We start from the raw sequence: 22652 nt of genomic DNA on the forward strand, positions 1-22652 counted from the left end.
CGTCGCGCCACTGCGCAGTCTCGAGAGGGCGGTACCACGGCGGCTGCGACATGGGGGGGCGCGGAGCAGACGCCGGAAGTAGCGGTGGTACGGGTCCCACCGAGGGGTACTCACCGCCGGCAGCGTCCACCCGCGCCGCGGCGAGAGCCAAGGCCCGAGGGGGTGGGCGTGGCGGCCGCCGGAACACAACACCCTCTGTTCCCTCAGCTCGCGGAGCGGCGCCGCGTCGCTCCCCTCCACCGGCTGCCATGAGCGAGCGCCTCCGCCCCAGGTGAGACCGCAGGGACTTCCTTCCCAGCCCCTTTCTGGGGGCTGGGGCCGAGGGAGCACGCGAAGCGGGGGTCCGAGCAAGCGTGGGCCCTGTGGGTCTCCATCTGGGCGCCCTACGGCCCCGGGGAGGGGAGAGAAGGATGCGCGAGTGGTCGGGTACCTGGTCTCTGAGGTGCTGGAGGAGTGACTCGCCAGGGTCCAAGTGTCCCCCCCAACCCCGTCTTTTTCCCTCTTGTATTTTCCTACTTGGAATGCAGTCTGAACGGTCCCGGAAGAGAGACAGTGGCCCTGAAGCTTCCCTGTCCTAAATTTAGGAGGGTGGGGGGATGGGAGGAATGTCTGATCTTTGAGAGGGAGCCCCTAGGACGTCTTTGAGGGACCGAGGCTGGGAGCTGCCGTCTCCCCAAGGTCAGAAAGGATGGGGTTTAGCTCTGCAGTGGGGAAGGGTTGGGATAGATACTAGAATTTGTGCCCCGGACGGTTGTGAACATAGGAGGGCAGATGACCAAAGTGGCTTATAGCATAAACAGGCAGGATTCTAAACTGTTTGGACGCGGAGCCGTTTGACTCCGAAGGCGGGAGGTAGGATTATATGGCGATGCTCTACTTTCCAGTGAACCTTGACCTCAGGACCTGGGTTTTGACCTAGGGGTGCTATGCTTGCTTGACGTGTACAGAATAGAGTCCCGATCAAACTGCAATTTCTTTGTCTTTCTTTCCTCCTTCTTACGCCCTGTAAGACAGTTGGGGAGGAGAAAGTTGGGATTGGGAACCCCAGATGAAGCGGAGCAGTTTTCCTTCAGATCAGAAAAGTCCCTTTGTGGAAAACCTAGAGATCACCAAGTCCTACACTTCCATTTTTCTGATAAGGAAACCTTCAGGGAGCTCAGCAGGTTTACCCCAGTCTTTCCAGGTTCGCTGCTCTTTTCATTACTTCACAGTACTTTCAGTGAAGCTCGGCTGAGGCCAATAGGATTGCCTCGGTAGGTTATGCTGGATGTTTTCTCGTTCTGTGTTTTCATTGGCTCTGATCGTACTGGGCAGTCTTTCCACGAGGATCCTGCTCTGGGGGATGGTCAGTTCAGGGATTAAGATTCTGGAAAGCATCTTGAGGTTGTTTGGTCTAATAGTGAGAATCTAGGGTCGCCCATACTTCTGCACTGGATTGTTGATTTGGGTACACAGTGAGTGGGGCACAAAGCCTGCTTGTATAGCGAACAAGAATGGTCTAAATTTGAAACTAGGGGCCCGATGACCAACTTGCTGTTGGAATTAGAAACATAGGCTCCTGTGATGTCTCATATCTGGAAAAGCCTCAGTATTTCCTGCAGAAAGATTCCCTTTATCCATTGTCGTATGCAGATTTAAATGTGCTTATACTGGTAGCCGATTTCTTTTACCTGGTACACAAATAATCTCAGCCCGTTTATACTGCTGGCTTCGTTGCCATAAAAGAAACCATTTGATTTGGACGGGGGTTTCTTACCTCCTTGTCACCCCATGTTTCATGTACCAATTCTGCCAGCTCCCGCTATCATAATATCTCCCAAGTCCAGTTTCTGGATGAAGCGTTGGTCTGAGATGGTGATTTTTCAGACTGTTATAAAATACACTGGGATAGCCATTGAGGGTGGATGTAGGTCAAGAAAACCCCCACTTTAACCAAAACAGGTCCTTTGTCTCGTATGTATTGAGGTATTTTTGCCAACAGAAAGAAAGGGTTCTGTTACTTAAAAAAAAAAAAAAAAAAGGTTTGAAAAACACTAGTTTCCATACTCAAGATTCCTCCTCCTCCTCCTGCTGCTTCTTCTTTTTAAACTTTGTTTGTTTATTTTGAGAGAGGGGGAAAGATAGAGAATCTCAAGCAGGCTCTGGACTAGCAGAGCAGAGCCTGAAGTGATGCAGGACTCAGACTCCCCAACTGTGAGATCATGACCTGAGCCGAAATCAAGCCTCAGGCACTTAACCGACTGAGCCACCCAGGCGCCCCTCTTGAGATTTCTTCTCTGCTCAGTCTCTAGGAGATGGCAGAAATGAGATTGGAAAGAAATGAGATGATGGACAGTGGTACAGTCGGCCGTCCTTAGAAGTAACAGATGCTAAACAACAATCTGTAGCTAGATGCCTGGGGAGAATATAATCAATTATATGGTAGCTGCTAAAATTATAACCTGGTCTGTGGCATTAATGTAGAAAGCTATAATCTGACTGTGTGGCTAGGGCTGAACATGAAGCTATAATCTTGGCAATTATTAACGATTTTGTTGAAAGAAGACTGTTCCAAGGACGGAATCTGCATGGAGCCTAGAAAAAGGAGAATGAAAAACAGCAGGGCTCATTCTTAATCCAGTATCATCCAGAGGAGAGGGCCCCCGGCACGAGATCGTTCTGTTCTGGTACCTTGAGAAAGCAGCTGATCATGACGCAGGGATATTTTCATGCGACTTTCCCAGAGTTTAGTTGAAATCCGCAAAACCAGCCCATCCTCTTTGTTCCTACGCTCTTTTTGCTTTGCAACCTCCTTGACGTTCGTTTTCTTGTCCCTGGAAAGATACGGTCTGGATTATAAGTGAGGAAATGAGAAAGTTTGGGTCGGGCTCAGAAGTGCTTAGAGTGGCCCAGTCAGCTGCTGGCACATTAATAAGAGTTTGGGGACCAGCATACTGTCATTTGGTGAGTTTCCCAGCGGTGTCAACTGGCCTTCCATCAGACCTTGCCCTGTAACTGTAGCTCTTTTCCAGAACAAATTCTCTGGTCATAGCAGGACGAAGATAGTAATTTCTTGGTTCAAATCTATGGTAATAGCACATCCATTTAAGTTAGTTTTAAGCCTGCTTTTCACCTCGTTTTTAACCTGCGAATACTTCAAAGTAACATGCAGATAAGATCTAATGTCCTGAGAGAAAGTTAGGGAGCAGGAATGATGGTCTTAGAAGCAGTTGAGTCTGGGAATGAGGTAAATGGTGCAGCCCTTTGCTGGTTGGTTAATGCTTTATCAGCACCACACACTCACAGTTTATCATTCCACGCCTAGATCTGTATTTATTCATAAAGTTAGATGTATTCAGAGTACAGGAATTTTGCAGAATACGGGAACTTGAGCTCGGGGTGGTACCTTAAATTTTCTCCAATATCAAGACTTCAGCTCAAAACCTTAGAATTACGGACGGGCCTGCCATGGTTTGCCGCACTGCCCGCGTGGAAAATGTATGGCCGTACGAGATGCCACGTGCTCAAGTTCAGTACTTGCGCAAAAGCTGTTTTTCCCTCCAGCTGTGGGAATGTGAATCTTTAAGAATTTTCATGAAAATACATTGTGCCGTTTCGTATCAATGGCTCTTGCCAACACTGTCCATTGGCATTTTCTGCGGTGATGGGAATGTCCTCTGTCTGTGCTGTCCAGTACAGTGACCGCTAGCTACCTGTGGCCTTTGAACACTGAGAATATAGCTAGTGTGACTAAGGAACTGGATAGTAAATTAAATTTAATTTAACTATATGTTATAATAACGTTTAATCATAATATAACGATAGCTAGTGGCTCCTGTCCTGGACAGCACAATTCCAGGCAATTCGACTTAAAATAATACCTCCTTTAATTTATCTCTAACTTCTGCCTTCTAAACTGGGATTTAGAAGTCCTTCTAGAAGCGCTTAATTCTTGCATAGAATACATACAAACTTTGTTGCACATCTGAGAACACTGGGGTAAAGGTGTGATTTTTTTCTTTAAACCTGAGAATTTTGAGCAGCCTGGGTTCCAGACTCAAAGTAACAATCTGGTGAAGTAACATGTCATAATACTAGGGATGCTGTAGAGAGAATAATGGAGTTAATGTGTCCAAGAGCAGCCTTTCTAATGAATGTCGGGAAAAATGATCTAATACTTTAGAGGGCATTGAGCTTTTGTTTCATGTGATGATTGGGGGGATGTCAGGGATGAGAGAAAACTGCACATCAAAGGCTACATGAACCTTTAATGATCCTCCTGCGTAGCACCCCAGTTTTATTAGGATTTTAGGGGTATGTGGGCAACGACAGCCGCTCCTGTCTTCCATGTTGTCCTATGGGAGGAGTAGGATTAGGTAACTTGAAACTGTGATTTCAGGAAACGTCGAAGGACCATAACCTTGATTAGGTGGAATTTGGAAGCTTAGTCATTAGCATCACCCTACTTTTATTTATTCCCAGTAGGCATTTAAAGTTGCCAAACTTCTTTTTAGAAATCAGTTGTACTAATTTAAGCTCACCCCTGCTGCTGCTATTTTGTATTTTTACTCTTTGTGCCCAACGGTAGTGTACTTTCAACTTTTTACTTATTGGGGTAGCATGCGAATTCTGTTTTCTCAGGTGAGAGGGCAGATTTGTTGTGATTTACGATTTTAAGTGTCCAAAAGATCAACTGTCAGATTTTTTTTTTTTCTCATAACTTGATTTCAGGAAAAGGAGAAGGAATGGCAATGAAGAAGACCACCATCTTCCCCCCCAGACCAAAAGGAGTAGTAGAAACCCTGTCTTTCATGAGTCCTGGGACACAGAGGTAGGAAGTGTGGTCAGAGTGTCTGCCGTTTCCATTGCTTGAACAAAGTCTAAATAACCCAGTTTCTTTGTGTGATTAAAATTATTCTTTGAATAAATAAAAGTGATTTTATTTGAGTGTAGTGGTTTCAACTTTTTTTTTTTTTTTTTTTGAGTCACGGCCCCTTTGAGGAAACCGTGCACCCTTTCTCCGTTGAAGAGTATATATGCACATACTAATATGTACACAGAGCACAAAATTTGTTACGAGTGTCATAGACCTTTGAAAATTCATCTTTGAGCTGTCTGGTTGATATTTGAGAAACCAACTATTTTCTAAGTTTCTAAGCCATTAATCATCCTTAAGGCAAGTATCTTGCTTTCATTCACATGAAATTCATGTTTAATTTTATTCATGAGAAACTATGTAAGCATTCAGAATATGCCGTGTGTGTGTATGCAAAATACTATTTTTAAGTGTTACTACTTTTCTTTAAAGTTTATTTATTTATTTTGAGAGAGAGAAAGAGAGCGGGGAGGGGCAGAGAGAGAGGGGGAGAGAATCCCAAGCAGACCCCGCACTGTCAGCACAGAGCCCGATGCAGGGCTCACACTCACAAACTGTGAGATCATGATCTGAGCCGAAATCAAGAGTCGGGTGCTTAACCGACTGTGGACACTGTGCCACCCAGGCGCCCCTGAGTGTTATTCCTTTTTTATCGTGTTCTAAAAGGACTCCTGTGGGAGGCAGGGTGGTGGGGAGAGAGAGGCGTGAGGGGGAAAGAGCTCCCGAAGTTTTGGTTTCCCAACAAGAGAGCTCCATTCTGCATACCACAGGGAGCATTTTGGTGCAGTTGAAAGGCTGCTCTGCAGAGGGAAAGGAGGGCAGCTAGCATTTAAGTGACGCCTCTGTTAACTTACACACTGGAAAATTGTGACCCTTGAGTTGTCACCCTGACGAGAAGCTCCTCCCCAGCACAGATCCCTAAGCCTTAGCCTTATAACTTAAAGCAGAGCTCTGCGTATCACAGTTTTTGTACCACCGAAATAATTTGTACTTTAAACAGTCCTTGATAATAGGATTTGACCTACATCCGGTCCTTACCAGAAATCCAAAGGAGCTCTCCCAAGGGGGGAAAGCCAGTTAACTCTCACATAGGTCCTACACGACTAGGAGCAGTTAGTTCATGAACAAGTGTGGGTGGGATCTTTGTGTATGGGGATGTGAGTTTCTGTGACTTCTCTCCCCCTTTTAAAAATCCTCTGCTATGCTTTCTTTCCTTTTTCTTATGTTTTTAAAAATGATTCGCAGAAAAATAATTGAGCTTTTGTGTAAGGCGATACCTGGAGGGGGCAAGTGAAGCAGAGCTTAGAGAGGCTCCCACGAGCATCCAGTGATGAAACTGTGACAGTTGACTTTCCATCATTCTTTTGGATTAGAAGTCTGTTAAAAGAGCACGCAGTGAGTGCTTTCACTGTATCTATCCACTTCAGTGTTTCTTTCCTTGCGTCTGTGTGCACATCCTGCTGAGTGAGGTTTGTTAGCTCAAAGGTACAGTCGGTCTGACCGTATTGATCATTTGCCCTGTATTTACAGTCGTGATGCCTGAGAATAGGAATATAAGTTGTCATTAAAAACAAAAGGAAACGCTCTGATCTCCTATTTTCACTAAGAGTCTTAGTATTTTTGTATTGCTTTGTTTTAATTGCTGTTCGTAGAAAATGATCTTTCTTCCCTTTCGAAAACCTGGGCATTGGTATCACGGAGGCAATGTGTTGTTACTCAACCTCTTGGTTCATGTGTCTTGTTCTTACTTGTTCAAAGACATGGAGTGGATAAACTACTCTGTAATCATTGGTCTGAAAGATGGACCAGCTTGCCTTTGTTATAATTAACAGTCAGTACAGGTACTTTTTATTTTTCACGGTAATCTAAGCTCCCTGGTAGACCTCGCATGGAGGGTTCTGACCATTCCTTCCAGCCCTGCCGACCCAGCAGTTACCGGCTCTCTGTGTGGGTGGCCGCTTGAGCTCTGCTTCTCCGGGGGGGGGGGGGGGGGGGATTAACAAGTAATGAGGCTGAGTCAACCTAGGGAGGGCTAGAGAAGCAAAAAGCGGGGGGGGGGGGGGGGGGGGAACCTTTAAAATGGAAAGTTAAGCCGTAAATAATTGATTGGATCATCACCACTGGAATAGATTGTTATGTTTATAGCACAAGAATATCAAGTTTAGGGGCACTTAGCTGCTTTTTGACAATCGTGTATAAAAAGGAAAATAAAAAAATGATTCATTAGTGGATTATTTTTGTTATTTCATATAGTCACGTATTAATGAAAATGTTATCTTTTAATTCTAAGGTTGGGCCAGTGAGGTAAGTTTTCTTAAGACTAACTCAGTGAAGAGAAACCGTTTCTTGTGTTTTTCCTGAAATACTTAAGTAATTTTAGAGTTCTTTTTCTTGTGACTTGAAGAGCTTTTATATGGAAGGAGTTTACTTTTTTTTTAATGTTTGTTTGTTTTGTGAAAGAGCATGAGAGCATGAGTGGGGGAGGGGGAGAGAGAGAGAGAACGTGCGTGCGTGCATGAGTGAGAGAAAGAACCCAAAGCAGGCTCTACGCTGTCAGCTCAGAGCCTGACGCGAGGCCTGAACTCACGAACCATGAGATCATGACCTGAGCCAAACTCAAGAGTAGGATGCTCATTTAAAAAAAACAAAGAAGGGAGGGAGGAAGGGAGGAAGGGTGAGGGGAAAAGAAAAGAAAAAAACGGGCGCCTGGGTGGCTCAGTTGGTTAAGCATCTGACTTGGGCTCAGGTCATGATTTTGCGGTTTGTGGGTTCGAGCCCCATGTCGGGCTCTGTTGTCAGCACGGAGCCTGGAGCCTGCTTTGGATCCTTTGTCCCCCTCTCTCTGCCCACCCCCACCCCCCTTGCGCGTGTACGCTCGCTCTCTCTCTCTCTCTCTCTCTCTCACTCAAAAAAATGAACATTAAAAATATTTTTAAACAGTCGGATGCTTAGCCAGCTGAGCCACCCAGGCACCTCGGAGTTTGCTTTAATTCTAAGAGAGAATTAAAGTTTTTTATAATTAATTTTCAGAAGTTCTGTTTTTCTCCTAATGTAATCATATTGCCCAGTACCGGGAAATAAGATGTGAGGTGTTTGAATTATGTATGCCAGAAGTAAATCACAGCTACTTCTGTAAAGTAAAGATAGTATACACCTCTCTTCCTAGGTACTGTGAAGGTGAAGAATGTGGACTGACTTGCCTGATTAGTTCTGTAAAGAGAAACTTTTAGTCTACTTGTCCATTTTCTTCCTGTCATTTTTGTAGGTGCTATCTCTGCTTCACAGATGGGAAAATTGGGGCACAGAAAAAAGAAAGTGGTTTGCCCGGAGATACACAACTAGTAAGAGGCAGGGTCGATGATTCCAGAGCTTGGCTGGTGAGCTCCTTGCTCCTAACCATGGTACGTGCCGTGTCACAGAATACCGGACGGAAGTTCTGAGAGATTTTGCTAAATATATCCAGAGGCAGCTTAGGTCCTAGACTTCTCTCAAATCATAGGAACAAGAAGAATATTTTTCCTCCTCCTGTCTTTTAGCTGGAAAATACTTTTCCAGGTTAATGCTGTGATACAGTATTAGCGTGAAAGCAATTTTAGATCTCTAGTTAGAAAAAGCGAAGAACGGGAATCTACTCCCAAAACCAAGAGCACACTGTATGTTACCAACTTGATGATAAATTATATTTAAAAAGCTAGATCAGATGGACCTACATCATCAACCTGATAATAAATAGCTCTTTCAAAACCTAAAAAAATAAAAAAAAATACTAAAGAAAAAGTGAAGAAATTGGGGTCTAATAGTCTTTTCAAAATTCTAATTGGTGTTTGAAACAAAGACCTTAAATTTTAACTGCAGCGACTTAGATTTAATGACTTGTGGGCCTGAGGATACTATTAAAAAAAAATTTTTTTTTAATCTTTATATTATTTTTGAGAGAAAGATAGAACGTGAATGGGGGAGGGACAGAGAGAGAGGGAGACACAGAATCCAAAGCAGGCTCCAGGCTCTGAGCTGTCAGCACAGAGCCCGACGCGGGGCTTAAACCCGCAAACTGTGAGATCATGACCTGAGCTGAAGTCAGAAGCTTAACCAACTGAGCCACCCAGGCGCCCCTTGAGGATACTATTTTAAAATTGATATATAGTTTACTGATATGGGAACAAATTTTTTTGTAACACCATGCTAGATGAATTGTTTTAGTTAATGTAGAAGTCAGGTTCATTTTTCTGTTCATTGAGTGAAAAGTGAAATCATTTGTCAATTTGTGTCTTCCTATTGGGTCCCGTGGAAAGGCAGTGACATTCCCTGATCTTGGACAATTATTTGGATGGGTAAAAACTAGCTACATTTAAATTTGTTCTCTTAGGGGCTGGCCTTTTTGGTTTGAATTTTATCTTAATTTGTAGTAATGCTTTTTGGTTTCAGTTTCAATATCTTTATTTACAAATTACCTCAGACGTTTCCACATAAATCTGGCTTCGGTTACATAGGATATAAAAGGTGCTGCTACCTGAGTAAAGAGAAGCAGTACATCTTTTAAATGCAAAGACCTAGGTTTGTGGGTTTAAAAAAAAATTTTTCTTTCAATGTTTATCTGAGAGATGGAGAGAGACAGAGCATGAGCAGGGGAGGGGCAGAGAGAGAGGGAGACACAGAATCCGAAGCAGGCTCTAGGCTCTGAGCCGTCAGCACAGAGCCCGATGCGGGGCTCGAATTCACGAACAGTGGGTGAGATCATGACCTGAGCCGAAGTCAGACACCCAACCGAGCCACCCAGGTGCCTCAGTTTGTGGGTTTTTTAAAAAATATCTTTAACTTACCGAGATCATTTTAATTTTTAGATCACTATAAAGTGTAACAAGCAGAGAGAGAAAATGTGGAAGAAAAACGAAGTGGCTTACTTTGAGCAGCCTCTGTCCTTTTGCGGGGGGGGGGGGTCTCTATTAGAAAGGGAAAGTTTTCATGTCATAATTCTAAAATCCCAGGGATGCTCTTGGAGTGCAGAGATGTGACAAAAAGTAACCAGGGGAACCCATGTGTCATTACAATTAGGATTCTTTCAATCCATTTATCTGAACTGATAAGAATTAGTTGAATATTAGGTTATCTTTTTTAGTAGTGTGAAGTTAGAGGACAGTGGGATTCTTTAGTGTAATTTTTTAAAAAGTATCTGAAGTTTCTTAGTTTTGCCCATTCTCATCTTCAGTCTGTTGTAGGGTAGCAGGTGCACCCTTAGAGATGGAAGGGTTTGGGTGAAACTTAGGTGTGTGTGGTGTTTAAAATCCTGTAGCAAATGAACTCTGAAATTCTAAGACAGTCCATTTAAAATGGAGTAACAAGCCTTTCGAAAGTTAGTCTGATTTTTAGCATACATTTTAAGACACTTTGCCCCTGGTTTAAGTCCTTGGAGTGTTTGTAATACATCATGTCAGCTCACAGCACAAAAAGCTGCAGCAAGTGGTTTCTTACTGACATTGAAGGCCAAGTTTGTTAAGTAATGAGACTACATACACACGTTTTTCTATAGGTCAGGATTATTTTTTGGCCTGTTGAAATTTAAACAAAATGAAGTGATAGATTAATAGAACATTTTAGTCAGGAAGGAACTTAAAACATCTGGTGTGGTCCAACTTCATTTTATAAAGGCAACTGAGACACAGAAAGGACATGCTACCTGTTGAGCGGCACAGAAGAGTGACCACCTGCATTTTCTTTCCTTGCATAGTTAGAAAGTGGTTTTAATTAGCCCGCTGAATTCATTTGGAATCTTATGGTCTCGCTGATAGTAGCAGACTTGGAGCTCTCTTAAAACATTGGGCACTTGGGAAACAGAAGTTTCCATTAGATGCTCTGATAGACTTGGCTAGGGTCCCTCCCTCCAGATTCTGCAGTGGAGTTAGAATGCACTCCATCATGACCCAGGAAGGGAGTGTGTGTGCAGTGAGCAGGAGTCCTTTGGTCTTTTGAGGCTCACATAAATTTAAAGGCAGCAGTGAATGGGGAGATGGAGGTGATGGGAAGCTGGGGGCTGAAAGAAAAAAAAATATGTAGTTAGTCTGCTTTTCTAATTTAGAAGAGAAAGCAGGGTTCGCCTTGGTGGCTTAGTCGGTTAAGCGTCCAGCTTCGGCTCAGGTCATGATCTCCTAGTTTGTGGGTTCAAGCCCGGCAAGGGGCTCTGCACTAACAACGTGGAACCTGCTTGGGATTCTCCCCATCTCTACCCCTGCCCCACTCAAGCTTGCGTTGTCTTTCTCTCGAAAGAAAGAAAGAGAAAGCATGCAGCTCTAAATAATAGATAGGCACAAATATTCTGGTTCTCTCTTTATGAAGCAGAGAGGCTCAGTAATTAATATTCCTGCTGGAGGGCTTTCTAAAGATTATTAGCAGGAACAGTCTTCAGAGTTGTTTTGTTTCTACCATAGGTATACATGGGTGAGCTCTGAAACTGACATCACCTGCTGGGAAGATGGAACCTAGGGGTAGGACGAGCTGAGGGGCCAAGAGTTCTTGACTCTCCGCTTTATCATTTGCGCCCCGGGGACTGAGAAAATGAGCTTAACATTCCTGTCCTGTGTCAGGATTTATACTCTTCCTTTTTTAGAGGGAAGTGTCCCTCTGCCTTTCTGTGTCTGCTCTACTTCCTGAAAGCCCCCACCCCCCACCCTCCCGCCCACTATGCCTCCCTTCTCTGCGTCTCTCTACTGTCGTCTCACCCCCCGTCCTCTCATGAGCCCACGAAGGTGCCTTTCCTTGCAGATCTCCTCGCTGCCCGGCCCATACCCGTACCGCTTCCTTCCCTTTCCCAGCGGCTGTCTGGTACCTTCAGCCCAGCTGGCGCTGTCCCACCTGTCTTCCGTCCTCTTCCGATACAGAAGCTCTGTATCCCGGCTTCCTCCCCGACCCCCTGAAAGTTCTCTCAAGGCTTGCCCGTGCTCTTTCCATTCCACAGACACACACTGAGCACGGTATTTGCCAGCTTGGATGTCTCCTTCATTTCCTCCTTCCATCTCCCTTTGGGCTGTGACACACATTACCTTTCGTTTACATTGCCGCAGTTCTCCTGGGACCCGCTTTCCTGCTTGATGCAGAATCCTCACTCCTGAGGGTAGATCTGGGCAGAATTGGGTGCAGACCTCGGGGCACTGGATCCGCCAGCCATAACCTCTCATGGATGTCTTGTCGGACCGACTGTGCCCGCAGTGGCCCAGCCCCACCACACTATTAGCTTTGCTCCCCGAACACTCCTTCCTTCTCATTTTGCTCTTACTGTGCTCCCAGTTCGTCACAGCTTGCTTACTAAAACTCTTCCTCCACCTTCCCGGCCCACTTCAGACACCGTTCATTTCAACGAGCCTCTCCTAATTCTTCACCTGCTGCAGGGTTCCCGTTGCCACAGGAGCATGACAGTAGGATCACTATCAGCGGCTGTAGGTGGTTTTCACTTTTTAGTATTACAAACAAGGCCAGGCCAGACATTTGTGTACCTGTCTTTATAAAGTTGGTATAAACCAGGGGCACCTGGTGGCTCAGTCGGTTAATTGTCCAACCTTGGCTCGGGTCGTGATCTCACAGTTCGTGGGTTCGAGCCCTGCGTCAGGCTCTGTGCTGACAGCTCAGAGCCTGGAGCCTGCTTCGGATTCTCTGTCTCCCTCTCTCTGTCTGCGCCTCCCTTGCTCATGCTCTGTCTCTCTCTCAAAAATAAACATAAAAAAATAAAGTTGGTATAAACCATGTATTTATGCAAGAGTTTTAAAAGGGATGAGAAATCACAGGTATGTTTGTCTCCCTCACCCTTTTTCAGTATCTGATGTGACCCATTTTAAAGAGCTTTTACTTTTTTGCAGAATAGTGTCACCTTTGCTATTATAGTGTGAAATAAAATTTGAGATGGAAACTTGACTTACTACAAACTGATTCTAGTTCTTGCCTTAATTTTCAGACAGTACCTGTAACGAAAAACAGTAAAGAAAACAGACTAAGAGGAAACAAAGTGTTCTGCGCGGTGGGTTTCTTATCTAGTGTAGTAACTGACTTGTTAAATAGCCATGACCTTACCAGGTGCAGGAGAGCCGCACGTGTGGGCTGCTCCACTCTAGATTAGGAGGGGCCTTAATGTAAGAAAACAATTTTTGGTTTCGAATCGTATTTGACTTCTTAAGTCTTTTAAGTAAATTTAACCAGTGCTGTAGCTAACCGTACCATCTGACTCCATTCAGTCCATTTTATAATGCTTTCATGTTTGTGTTTTTTTGTAGACAGATAGCTCGTCTTCTACTATCTGTCGGCAGTGGGCTATTAACAGTGACCTGTTAAATAGCTCAAGATGACTTCTGGACCATGATGATTCTTGCTTTAAGTGTTATTAATAATGGATATCTTTCATGGACGTTGCATTCTTTGCTGTTCTCAGATATGTTTATGTACATACTGTTAGGTGTAACTTTTGATCAAAAATGGATAAACTAGTCTAATTTTGAAAATCACTTTTCAAGTTCTGTCTGGAAACATTATTGAAACATTTATTTTTATAATGAAAATACACAATAACCACATTGCAAGAATGTGATAGTAAAAGGTAGGAAAAAAATAAGCAACTTCAATCCCTCCATCCTAATATAACTACCGTGGCCAGTTTTTCTCTAGTCTTTTTTTCTGAGGTGCAGATTTTACATAGCTGTATGCAGACTTTTCAAAACCAAGGACTTTGTGTAAGGGAGCAGGAGTTAGATGTATCAAACGACTAAGTTAAGAAAAAGCATACACTAGATCATTTTTAGAACTCTGTCTTTCTCCTGCATTGATTCTTTTCAGTACAGTATCGTATTGAGTTGTGAATGGAAGAAGGGTACTGCTAGTCATTTATTTGAAATGCAGTATTTAAATTGTCAAATATCAGAATTCTGAAATGGATTCTTACCATTGGCTTCCCTTTTGAGAATCCTAGCTCTTAGGGATCTCTGACTAGCTTCTTCAAGACAAGTAAGACATCAGGTCATGTTCGCTACCTTAAAAAAAAAGTAGGCACGCTTGTGCATGCTTGTGCACGTTTGCCCACACACATCTGGAGCTGCAGAAATGCTACTGTAACTTAGAAGAAGTATGTTGTAGTCTTTCAGGATGTGTGTTCTGCCTCCAGGGGATACCATTTTGTGTCCATGAGATGATAACCACGAAATTGTCCCAGATTTTTTGAGACTCGTGCCCAGAAGCCATTTTATTTGTTAATGACATCTGTCCCCTGTACCAGTGATTGATACTTTGCCTTGGAAGCTGAACACTTCCTCGTTTGATGATTGGACATTATCGGAATGAACGATAAAATTCGCAGGTAGAGAAGATGTGTAAAGGCACTCGGGTGTAGTGGAGAGGGTTTGCGGTCAGAGGCCTGCACTTGAATCCTGGACCCTGCCGCTTCTGGGAATGTGATGGGGATCTTGGCCCCACTCGGCCTCCCGTGGTGGTCGTGAGGATAGAACGAGGTCTCCTAGGTGACTGTGCTTTGTGAAGCTCTAAAGCCCGCGGTCTGTTTTGATGCTGGCGCTCCTCAAAGCAGATGGCAAGAATACTCTCAAATAGGGTGTTGGGAATGAAACCACGGTGAAGTTCCGAAGAAACAAAACAGCCTAACGGAGCTCCCGTTTCTTTTTCCTCCCAGTCTTCGAGCAGCGATAGCGGCGGCAGCAGCAGCAGCAGCATCAACAGCCCGGACAGGGCAAGCGGGCCGGAGAGCAGCTTGAACCACGTGGGCGCCGGGTCCGGCCCTAACACCCCTCAGCCTGTTCCTGAGCAGTCTGCACTGTGCCAAGGCCCTTACTTCCGCATCAACCAGACCCTGAAGGAGGCCCACTTCCACAGCCTACAGCACCGGGGACGGCCTCCGACATGATGTGCCGGCGGTTTCTTGCCTTCTGTGAAGGGACAGCGCTGTGCAGATTTGATATTTCAACTTACGATGTTTTAAAAAATTGCACAAAAATATGCCTGTTGGCTTTTCAGTCTATATTTGAAAGAGCAGGTTAACAGGCAGTTGTTTACTTGTGGTTTTGCTGCACTATTGCAATTTCAAAGGGGCTTCGAAGCAATTTTTTATAGGATTCTTTTGAGGGTGGGTATCACATCCATGTCGAGGTAACGGTATGAGGAAATCTCATCTGCGTGTTGAATCCATAGTTTGTCCAGTTCAGATTGGTTTCCAAATCTGTCAATTAGAAATTCTACTTCATGTAAAAAGGCCTTTTAACAATGCGGGATCTTCAATTTTTTAAATTCAATAAATCAGCAAAGAGTATCTAGTTTCCATGAAAAAAACCTAAGTTTTTTTTTCCAAAATTTAGAAAGCTTGATTCAGTCTTGCACTGAAATTAACTGCCATACTACCTCTTAGTATGTAGACATCCTGTTGAAAGTACGCTGTCCTTTCTAACAGGAGAACAATCAGATCCAAGTTAGACCGCGGAAGGGAAGCACCCTTGCTAATAACCATCTTCTCTCTTTGTTATATATTTGTATTTCCAGAGAGAATCTCTTTCAGACTTGTATACCCAGATAACTTCTGCTACCGTTACTCCTCCAAAGCCTACATCTCAGACTTAGTAGAAAACACTGCACAGATCTGACAGTCGAGAAGTACATAACGAATGACCTTTGTCTTACTCACAGACTTGTTCTGCCAGCAGCTTCTGTGATCTCACTGGGAGTCCGCCTTGGGGGTCAAGAATTCAGGCGCTGCTGAACGCTGACCAAGCGTAGGCTCTCTGAACTGCTGTCTGAAGTCACAAGTATCGTGAAACTGTCGGACAAGGATTCACTTTATGCTTAAAGCAAAACCCCCAACAGTAAATCGGGGGCCACATTCCACCGCTGAAACTGGAAAGACTGGTGTGGCTTAGAAATAAATGAGCAGAGGCACCGTTAGAAGAAGTGATGTAGTATTTATTTAGAGAGGGATGGCTATGTTCCCATGTTATTTAGTCATACTAGAGAGCCAACCTAGCTTGAATAACGAAGGCGTAGACGCGTCTTCTTCCTCACTGACCAGCTGTCTGAACAAGGAGCCAGGGTGCGTCGGGTCACCTGCTCGGGAGAGTGCCGGGGGGCCAACCTGCCACGCATGTAGAGGAAAGTGCCTTAGAGTCTACCCAGACCCTCCTGCCTGTTCACCCCCCGCCACTGCACTCGGAGTCCACACAGCACACACGAGCAGATCTGAGAAGCACGGAGAGCTCTAGGAAGGGGCCTTTGCTCTTTGTCAAGATTGGCAAAGGCCATCGGGGACAAAAATGCGATTCTATTATGTGACACAACTAACGCTTCCAGGTGAGAACTTCCTGGGAAAAGGGTAAACATATGTACCTCCTTTCCCTGGTCGGTTCCTCTCCTACGGACAGGACTTACGGTCAGTTACTTGAAGAGACATTCCGAGTTTGGGGGGAAGTTCTGGCACAGGCCCATGCTCGTGGAGGGGATGGTCTGTGCAGGAACTCGTTCTCTTCACTACCATCTCCCACATTTAAAACCAGATGTTTGATGAGAATCTGGGTCTTAATGGGTTTGATGGCGGGGAAGATGGAAAGGATACGTTGCTAATATTTTGTCTCACAAGAAAGCAAACACAACTAAATGCTGAAAGAAGACAAGCTGTTTGGGCTCAAACGCGTGTACACAACACAACTCAGAAATACCCAGGAGGACTCTTGCGGGCTTAATGGATGGCAGTCAACTGAAACAAAACGTGCATTAACAAGAAAATGTCAAACTCTGAGCAAATTCCCTTTAATTTCCCACCCAACTGAAAGAAATGGAAGAGGAAACCACCACCAGAACAGAATGGTTTTTTCCCCCAAACAAGTACAGTCATCACGCTGGGTTAGCAGTTAACTCTCTCACCCTACAAGAAATAATCTCCATCCTGTCCTGCCTCTTTTTTACAGCCTTGGCAGTCTGAGAGAACGTTCCTATTATGAGGCTACTTGACAGTGTAAATGGGCATCTTTTAAAACTTCTATCAGCTCGAGCTAGTGAAACCTTGTACTTCTCTATTGCGCCGCCATTAAAAGCAGCATTAGTGCATTTTGTCCTTCGGTTCTTTATCGGTTATTTAAGGGGGAGCTAATTGGGTGGTTTGGTGGGAGGTGGGGACAGGATCAACAGGGGTGAACTCCTCACTGTGCACTAACCTGGGTTTTTGTTTCTATGCTTCTGCTGGTTGATTTGGCCTTTCGGGTACTTGTCATGCTCAGCGGAAGAAGTCCGAACCTCCAAGACAAGGTGAAGGAATTTCAGGGGCATGAACAGGAAGCTTCGGGGCCCGGCTAAAACATCTTTAGAACCATTACCTGATCTGACTCGATGCCAGAGGCAGTATGTTATGGGGTTCTTGGGAGTTGAACGTGTTGCTCCTGGGCGTGAACTGGTTCTCTGTACCAGTGACCAATCCAAACAGAACCTGACAGACGAGAAATGGAGCGCAGTAACACCCAAGTCTTTTACTGTTCAGTTGAAAAGAGAAAAACCCCTGGCTAGTAATCAAGCTCTACTTTGTTTCCGTCCAGCCTTTTGGGGAACGTTCTTTTGAGTGTGTTAATGCTTCAAGATTACCTTTTTCACTGCCCACGGGTCAGAACCTTAGAGTCACATGGCTCTTTTATTTCATTCTCTTCCGGAGGCCTTGACCTTGATAAAACCTTAATAATCCTTATCTGCGCCTCCAGGGGTCAGACGGTGGTTGCCTCAGCAGTGAGGTTTTATCTAATCCTCTTTCGGCCCTTATAACTAAACTGTGCGGTTTGGGTCCCGCCCCCCTCCCAGCACCACCTCCAGGGTATGAAGTGCAGAGGCAGGTTTGCGTGGTAACCTGAGCCCGCGCGCTTTCACACCGAGCACGTTTCCCACGTGACTTACAGAGGTTCGCTGCGCCAGCCGCGTGAGGTTGCTGTTGAGGTGTGGTGTGAAGACATCCAGGTCAAACGGGTCAATGAGTGTTTCCAGGGAGTCGGCCACTTTCTCAATTCTGAAAAAAGGATTCTGATTTCCTTTACCCTGTTTCCTAGCTCAGAAACCCCCCTTAGGGCGATTCGATGCTAAAGAGACCCCATATTTGGACGTAGTCGTAACTGCTGGCTCGGGACCACCTGTCACTGCCCGTGGTACTTAAGTGATCCCAAGAGCTTCCACCTGCTAAGATGTCTGAAGTCCATTCCTTCCTCACATTGTTAGGGTCAGCGCCACAGGCTCAAATTCTGCCCAAGAGCTGGTTGGCTGACTCAGAGGAGAGAGGAATGAGATTCCACCTACCACACTTGACCATGGCATTTACCCAGCAGGTGGCCATTCTTTATCTAGCTGGTAATATGAGCACTTCCTGTTTAAAACAAATACAACCAATGCACGACGAGAGGCTGCCTCTTGGGGGCTTTCTGGAACGGGCTGCGTGCACTTGGGAGAGCCGGTGGCGGGAGCCTACCTGGAGTCCTGCTTGCTGCGGCCACTCTTCACCTCCTCACCCCTGGCTGTCAGAATGATGCTGAGATAGCGCAGATCATAAAGCAGCTGCAGGGCCCGATTCTGGGTCATGGGGAACGCACCTTCTTTCTGTAAGTGAATATCCCACCCCCACCTGTTAAGGGAGACTTGTGATATGAGCCAAATAAACAGCTTCATGCTTTGGTTACATGCTTTGAGTTACAGCTTATTCCAGAAGCGGCCGCTTTTATATTCATGAGGGCAGTTCAGTCTCACAACACCAACAAAAAGAACAGGTTATGTTCGAAAGGTTGTCTTAAACCAAACTAAAAACCTTAAAGGCCTTGGGGGCTGTAGACTGCCCTTTAAAAGGGGAAAAAGCTCCTTGTGTGAAGGAGAGGCATTCTGAGGCTGCTCAGGAGAGGCGACTTCCCTGAATTCTTCCCCAAATCAGGAGGTGGTCCTGTCTTTAAAAAAAATTTTTTTTAATCTTTATTTATTTTTGAGAGAGAGAGAGAGAGAGAGAGAGACAGAGTGCGAGCAGGGGAGGCTCAGAGAGAGAGGGAGATGCAGAAACTGAAGCAGGCTTCAGGCTCCAAGTTGTCAGCACAGAGCCCGATGTGGGGTGCGAACTCACGAACCCAGTGAGATCATGACCTGAGCTGAAGTCAGATGCTTAACTGACTGAGCCACCCAGGTGCCCCGGTGGTCCTGTCTTTAAAATGTCACTAATGAAACCGGGACATCAACCAAGGGCAGAGCACTCCGGAGAAGGGGAGGGTGGGTGGAGGGCTGGGACACAGGAGCTCCCGGAAGCCGGTGCCTCTGTGTGCCACGTGCTGCGCTGGGCACGGTCCCCCTCCACCCCTCCCAAGCAGCTCTCTGAGTGACCGCACCTGACTCCGGAGAAACGGAGAAAGCGTCACAATTTGCCCAAAGCCGCAGCGTGTACTTGGCAGTGCTGGGGTCGGAAACCAGGCCTTTTTTCTTTCCCACTGAACTGCCTTTTAGTGAACACCTGCTTGATCCTTGAGAAGGGGTGTGATGAACTCGGCGCGGGAAGCCGCCACTGATTAGACAGCCTGCGCGGAGTGTAAACGCTTGGAATCCTTGATGGGAACTGCCCACGCCCCAGAAAAAGCTACGGTTTTTATTTCTGTTTTTAGCGGGGAAAAAATGCAAACACCAACCTTCACCTGTTTTTCTTCTGAAAGTTTCTCATACGCAGCCACCACCTGGACCATACAGCTTTTCAGCATCTCCTGCAGGGTCACTTTTGGCAAAGCGTGGCCTCCAACCCGGTTAATTTCCTGGCAGAGGCTAAACAGGAAGGACTGGACATACCAGGATGGCTAAAAGAACAAAGGAACGTCGAGTCACCAAGTTGCGCCAGTTGGTAAAAGTGGCTCCATTTATCCCTACTAGGCTCACGTGCCGGGACCTTGACCCTCCAGTCAGCCCCTCACAGCAGGCCCGGCAACAGATACAAGCGACAATCGCTGCCATCCCCACGGTGGCCGGGGGCTGGGCCCGGCAGGTGGCACTGTGCTTTACGCTGTTTTCACTTTAGGGTAAACAGCCGTCTAATGAGCAGAGCCTGGGACACACAAGGAAAGGATGTTAACTGACTGACTCCTCGGCCCTCGGTCCACTCTACCCCCATGATGGAAGTTATAAATACCACTTCCGGCTCTTCCTCAGAAGCTGTGTGCTGACTGATTTTCTCGTCTTTTCCCTCTCCGTAGAGTGGGCTGTTTGGCCCTGTCCAGGCCACAGGTGCTCCAATGGGGGCACCTGCTAACCTGTGTAGGGAGTCGGATTGTGGACATGATGCAGCTGCCAGACTCCGCTTCCTCCTGGATTTCTAGTTCATCCCAGCTGGTGGCTGTGGCCAGGATGGAGCCGGCATCGTCTAGAAGTAACGACTGGGTGAATCCGTGAGCCAAAACCTGGTAATAAAAGGCAAATGTCCAATAGGCCCCTTAGCTCCTCCACAGAGCGTTTCAAGCCACCAGGGTAATCTTGAGACCAGCTTCTGCTGCTTAGATCACGTGTGCCCTGCTGAGTGGAAACATCACTCTTGGGCTGATTCCGTGCGGCAGTAATGGGAGTTTTGTTGTAACTACCCTACAGATGTCAGCGGCCACCCCTTAAGATGCCAGTGGAGACCCCAGAGAACATGATACTCAGGTTGAAGAGCGGGAAATGCAGACCCTTGCCCCGAGAGGTCTTTCTTTTATTCTTATCAGGGGGCAGGAGAAAAAACCGGTGTTTCTGTCTCTAAAACCTAGGCTAAAAATGTGAACGGAGAAATGTGTACGCGAGGGCCATCTCACTATCGCGGACAAGTAAAAGTAACTGCGTGAAATAAGAATCATTATTCCCTTACCGCCCTCGCTGAGGCTGGCCAGCCTGGAACGTGACAGAAGGGAGGCAAACGGGGGGTCGCCGCTGAGCACAGGAAGAACCCGCCGACGGGTCGGTCACTCACCTTCACAACCGCCGAGCTCCACACGCGGTAACCCATCACGCTCTGCCGCAGGAGCAGCTCCTTGACTTCCTGCCACTTGGCCTGCGAAGGAAGTACTTCCCGAGTGGTCCCCTTTCCCTGCTTTTTCAGAGCCTTAGGGTCCCTTGCTGGTTTCTCAGAGTTCCTGGACTTTCCTAAGACGCACTGCTTCAGATGGGGACACAGCTCTCCCAGCGACTGGCAGAGTCTGGCCATGAAAAGGACCGCGTGCAGCTGGACGCTGTCGAGGGCATCCCGCTGCCCCTGCACCACCTGCTCCGTGCCGTGCAGCTCTGCCCGGATGCAGGCCGTGATGCGCTCGATGCACGCCACGGACTGCGCCTGCAGCAGCTCCAGCACGGTGCCCGCATCCGCGTACCTGTCGAAGGCACAGCTCTTGGCTTGCACGGGGGAGACGTCCTTGGGCGGTGATGAGTCCGCAGAGGGAAGGTAGGCCAGGAGGTCGTCCAGCTGAACCTGCAGCTTAGCGTCCAGGGCAGAGCAGAAGTCCTGGACGCAGGGGCTGACCGCCTGCGCCTTCATGGAGAGCCCGCCGCCGGCACGCGGCCCCCGGTGCGCCACGCTGACCCAGGCGGCATCGGGAGGCAGGTCCTGGGGACTCTCGGACCAGAGGAAGAGAGACATGTTGTGCTCCAAGTGGATGTGCTTACTCGCAGCGCAGCTGCTGGTGCTGCTCTCGAGCTCCTGCAGGGCGGAAATGAGGAGCTCCTTGCAGCCGGTAGAGATGGAGTCGAAGCCTTCTCTTGTCAGGGTCTGAAAGAGAGCGAGAGGAGCGAGCGTTCCAGTCGTGACCCGTCAGGACATCTCAAAGCCACGGCACCAGCTGGCACGCCGTCCTCGCGCTCCGCACGTCCTCCGGCACGCTCAGAGAGCTCACGTGGTGTCGGCTGAGAACGGGGTCGTTGCTGACGGCCCCGGACACATTCCCGACCCCCCGACAGAGGCCGCGTCTCTTTCTGTACCACAGTCTAGATCTCTGCTCATTTCTATGGTTCGTTACCCAGAAGAGCCACCCCTGAGTCAGTCGGCAGGCAGAGGACAGACTCAGGGAGTGACAGAAGGGACGGTCAAAAGATCACACGAGGACGGGCCGGAAGACAACCGGACCGAGTGATCTCACCTGTAACCGGTCAAGGAACAGCTGCCGCATCAAATCCTCCCAGAACAGGAGTGGCTTCTCCAGAAGCCGCTGACATATCACGTCCCAGCTGTGGTTGGTGGACTCGCTGGTAAGTAATTCCCACATGGCATCCCGGATCCCTGCGAGCCCTCTTATGCTCTTCACGTAAAAAAGCAGGTTGGTGATCCCGTTTTTAATGTCTTCATTGCACCTGCAACAAAGTCGTTTTTCTTGGGCTCTATTAGATTCGTGGTTTTCACACCTTTCTTAAGAAAAAGAGCAGGACTCCAATGGAAAACCTCTTACTTGGGTCCCAATATATAAACGTATATGTATCTCAGAGCATTTATCAATATGCACTAAAGACAGCGTTTCTGGCTAGACTGGGGGATGGGGCCCACCCTTGCCTCCCCGAGGTATCTACCTGGAAGGACGTCTACGGGCCACTAGAATGGCTTCAAAAACCGCCGCACTAAATAAAAGCTTAGGAGTGGCAGAACTCTTGCAATCCTGTAGGTAATATTTTGGAAGGTGAATTCCTTCTTGGTTCTCCTACAGCGGGGGCTGACCACCCCCCCGAACCCCCCCGAGGGCAGTGACAGGTGGCAGAGTGAGTGACTGGCATGACCCAGAGGGCGGCATGCAGAGCATCACCTAGAAGGTCCGGCTTTCCCCTCATTCCTCAG

General features: G+C 46.9%; 2 protein-coding genes across 7 annotated transcripts in view; one reads left to right on the forward strand and one right to left on the reverse strand.

Moving 5' to 3' along the window:
- FAM104A (family with sequence similarity 104 member A) lies at positions 1-16924 on the forward strand. 2 transcript variants are annotated; one of them, XM_019466390.2, is made up of 4 exons: positions 1-271; positions 4711-4810; positions 12795-12857; positions 14511-16924. In XM_019466390.2, the coding sequence occupies exons 1-4, from the start codon at positions 51-53 to the stop codon at positions 14739-14741; spliced, it is 615 nt and encodes a 204-aa protein (XP_019321935.1). In that variant the 5' UTR covers positions 1-50; the 3' UTR covers positions 14742-16924. The 2 variants fall into 2 exon arrangements, with proteins under 2 accessions (XP_019321935.1, XP_019321936.1); XM_019466391.2 differs by lacking the exon at positions 12795-12857 and having other exon boundaries at positions 4-271.
- Positions 15767-22652, reverse strand: part of COG1 (component of oligomeric golgi complex 1) — a 13053-nt gene continuing 6167 nt past the window's right edge. For 2 of the 5 annotated variants that reach the window (XM_053893185.1, XM_053893188.1), the window contains exons 6-14: positions 21967-22177; positions 20808-21599; positions 20119-20265; positions 19507-19668; positions 18318-18445; positions 17756-17864; positions 17191-17300; positions 17032-17110; positions 15767-15956 (exon numbers count right to left, since the gene is read on the reverse strand). In XM_053893185.1, the coding sequence (XP_053749160.1) occupies positions 15819-15956; positions 17032-17110; positions 17191-17300; positions 17756-17864; positions 18318-18445; positions 19507-19668; positions 20119-20265; positions 20808-21599; positions 21967-22177 (1876 nt within the window). In that variant the 3' untranslated portion in view covers positions 15767-15818. Of the gene's footprint in view, positions 17111-17190; positions 17301-17755; positions 17879-18317; positions 18446-19506; positions 19669-20118; positions 20266-20807; positions 21600-21966; positions 22178-22652 lie in introns of all 5 variants that reach the window. The other 3 variants (XR_008418848.1, XM_053893186.1, XM_053893187.1) reach the window with 3 other exon arrangements.

The sequence above is a fragment of the Panthera pardus genome, unplaced genomic scaffold (genome assembly GCF_024362965.1).
Source record: "Panthera pardus isolate Hobbes unplaced genomic scaffold, ASM2436296v1 HiC_scaffold_3, whole genome shotgun sequence".
NCBI classification, from domain to species: Eukaryota; Metazoa; Chordata; class Mammalia; order Carnivora; family Felidae; genus Panthera; species Panthera pardus.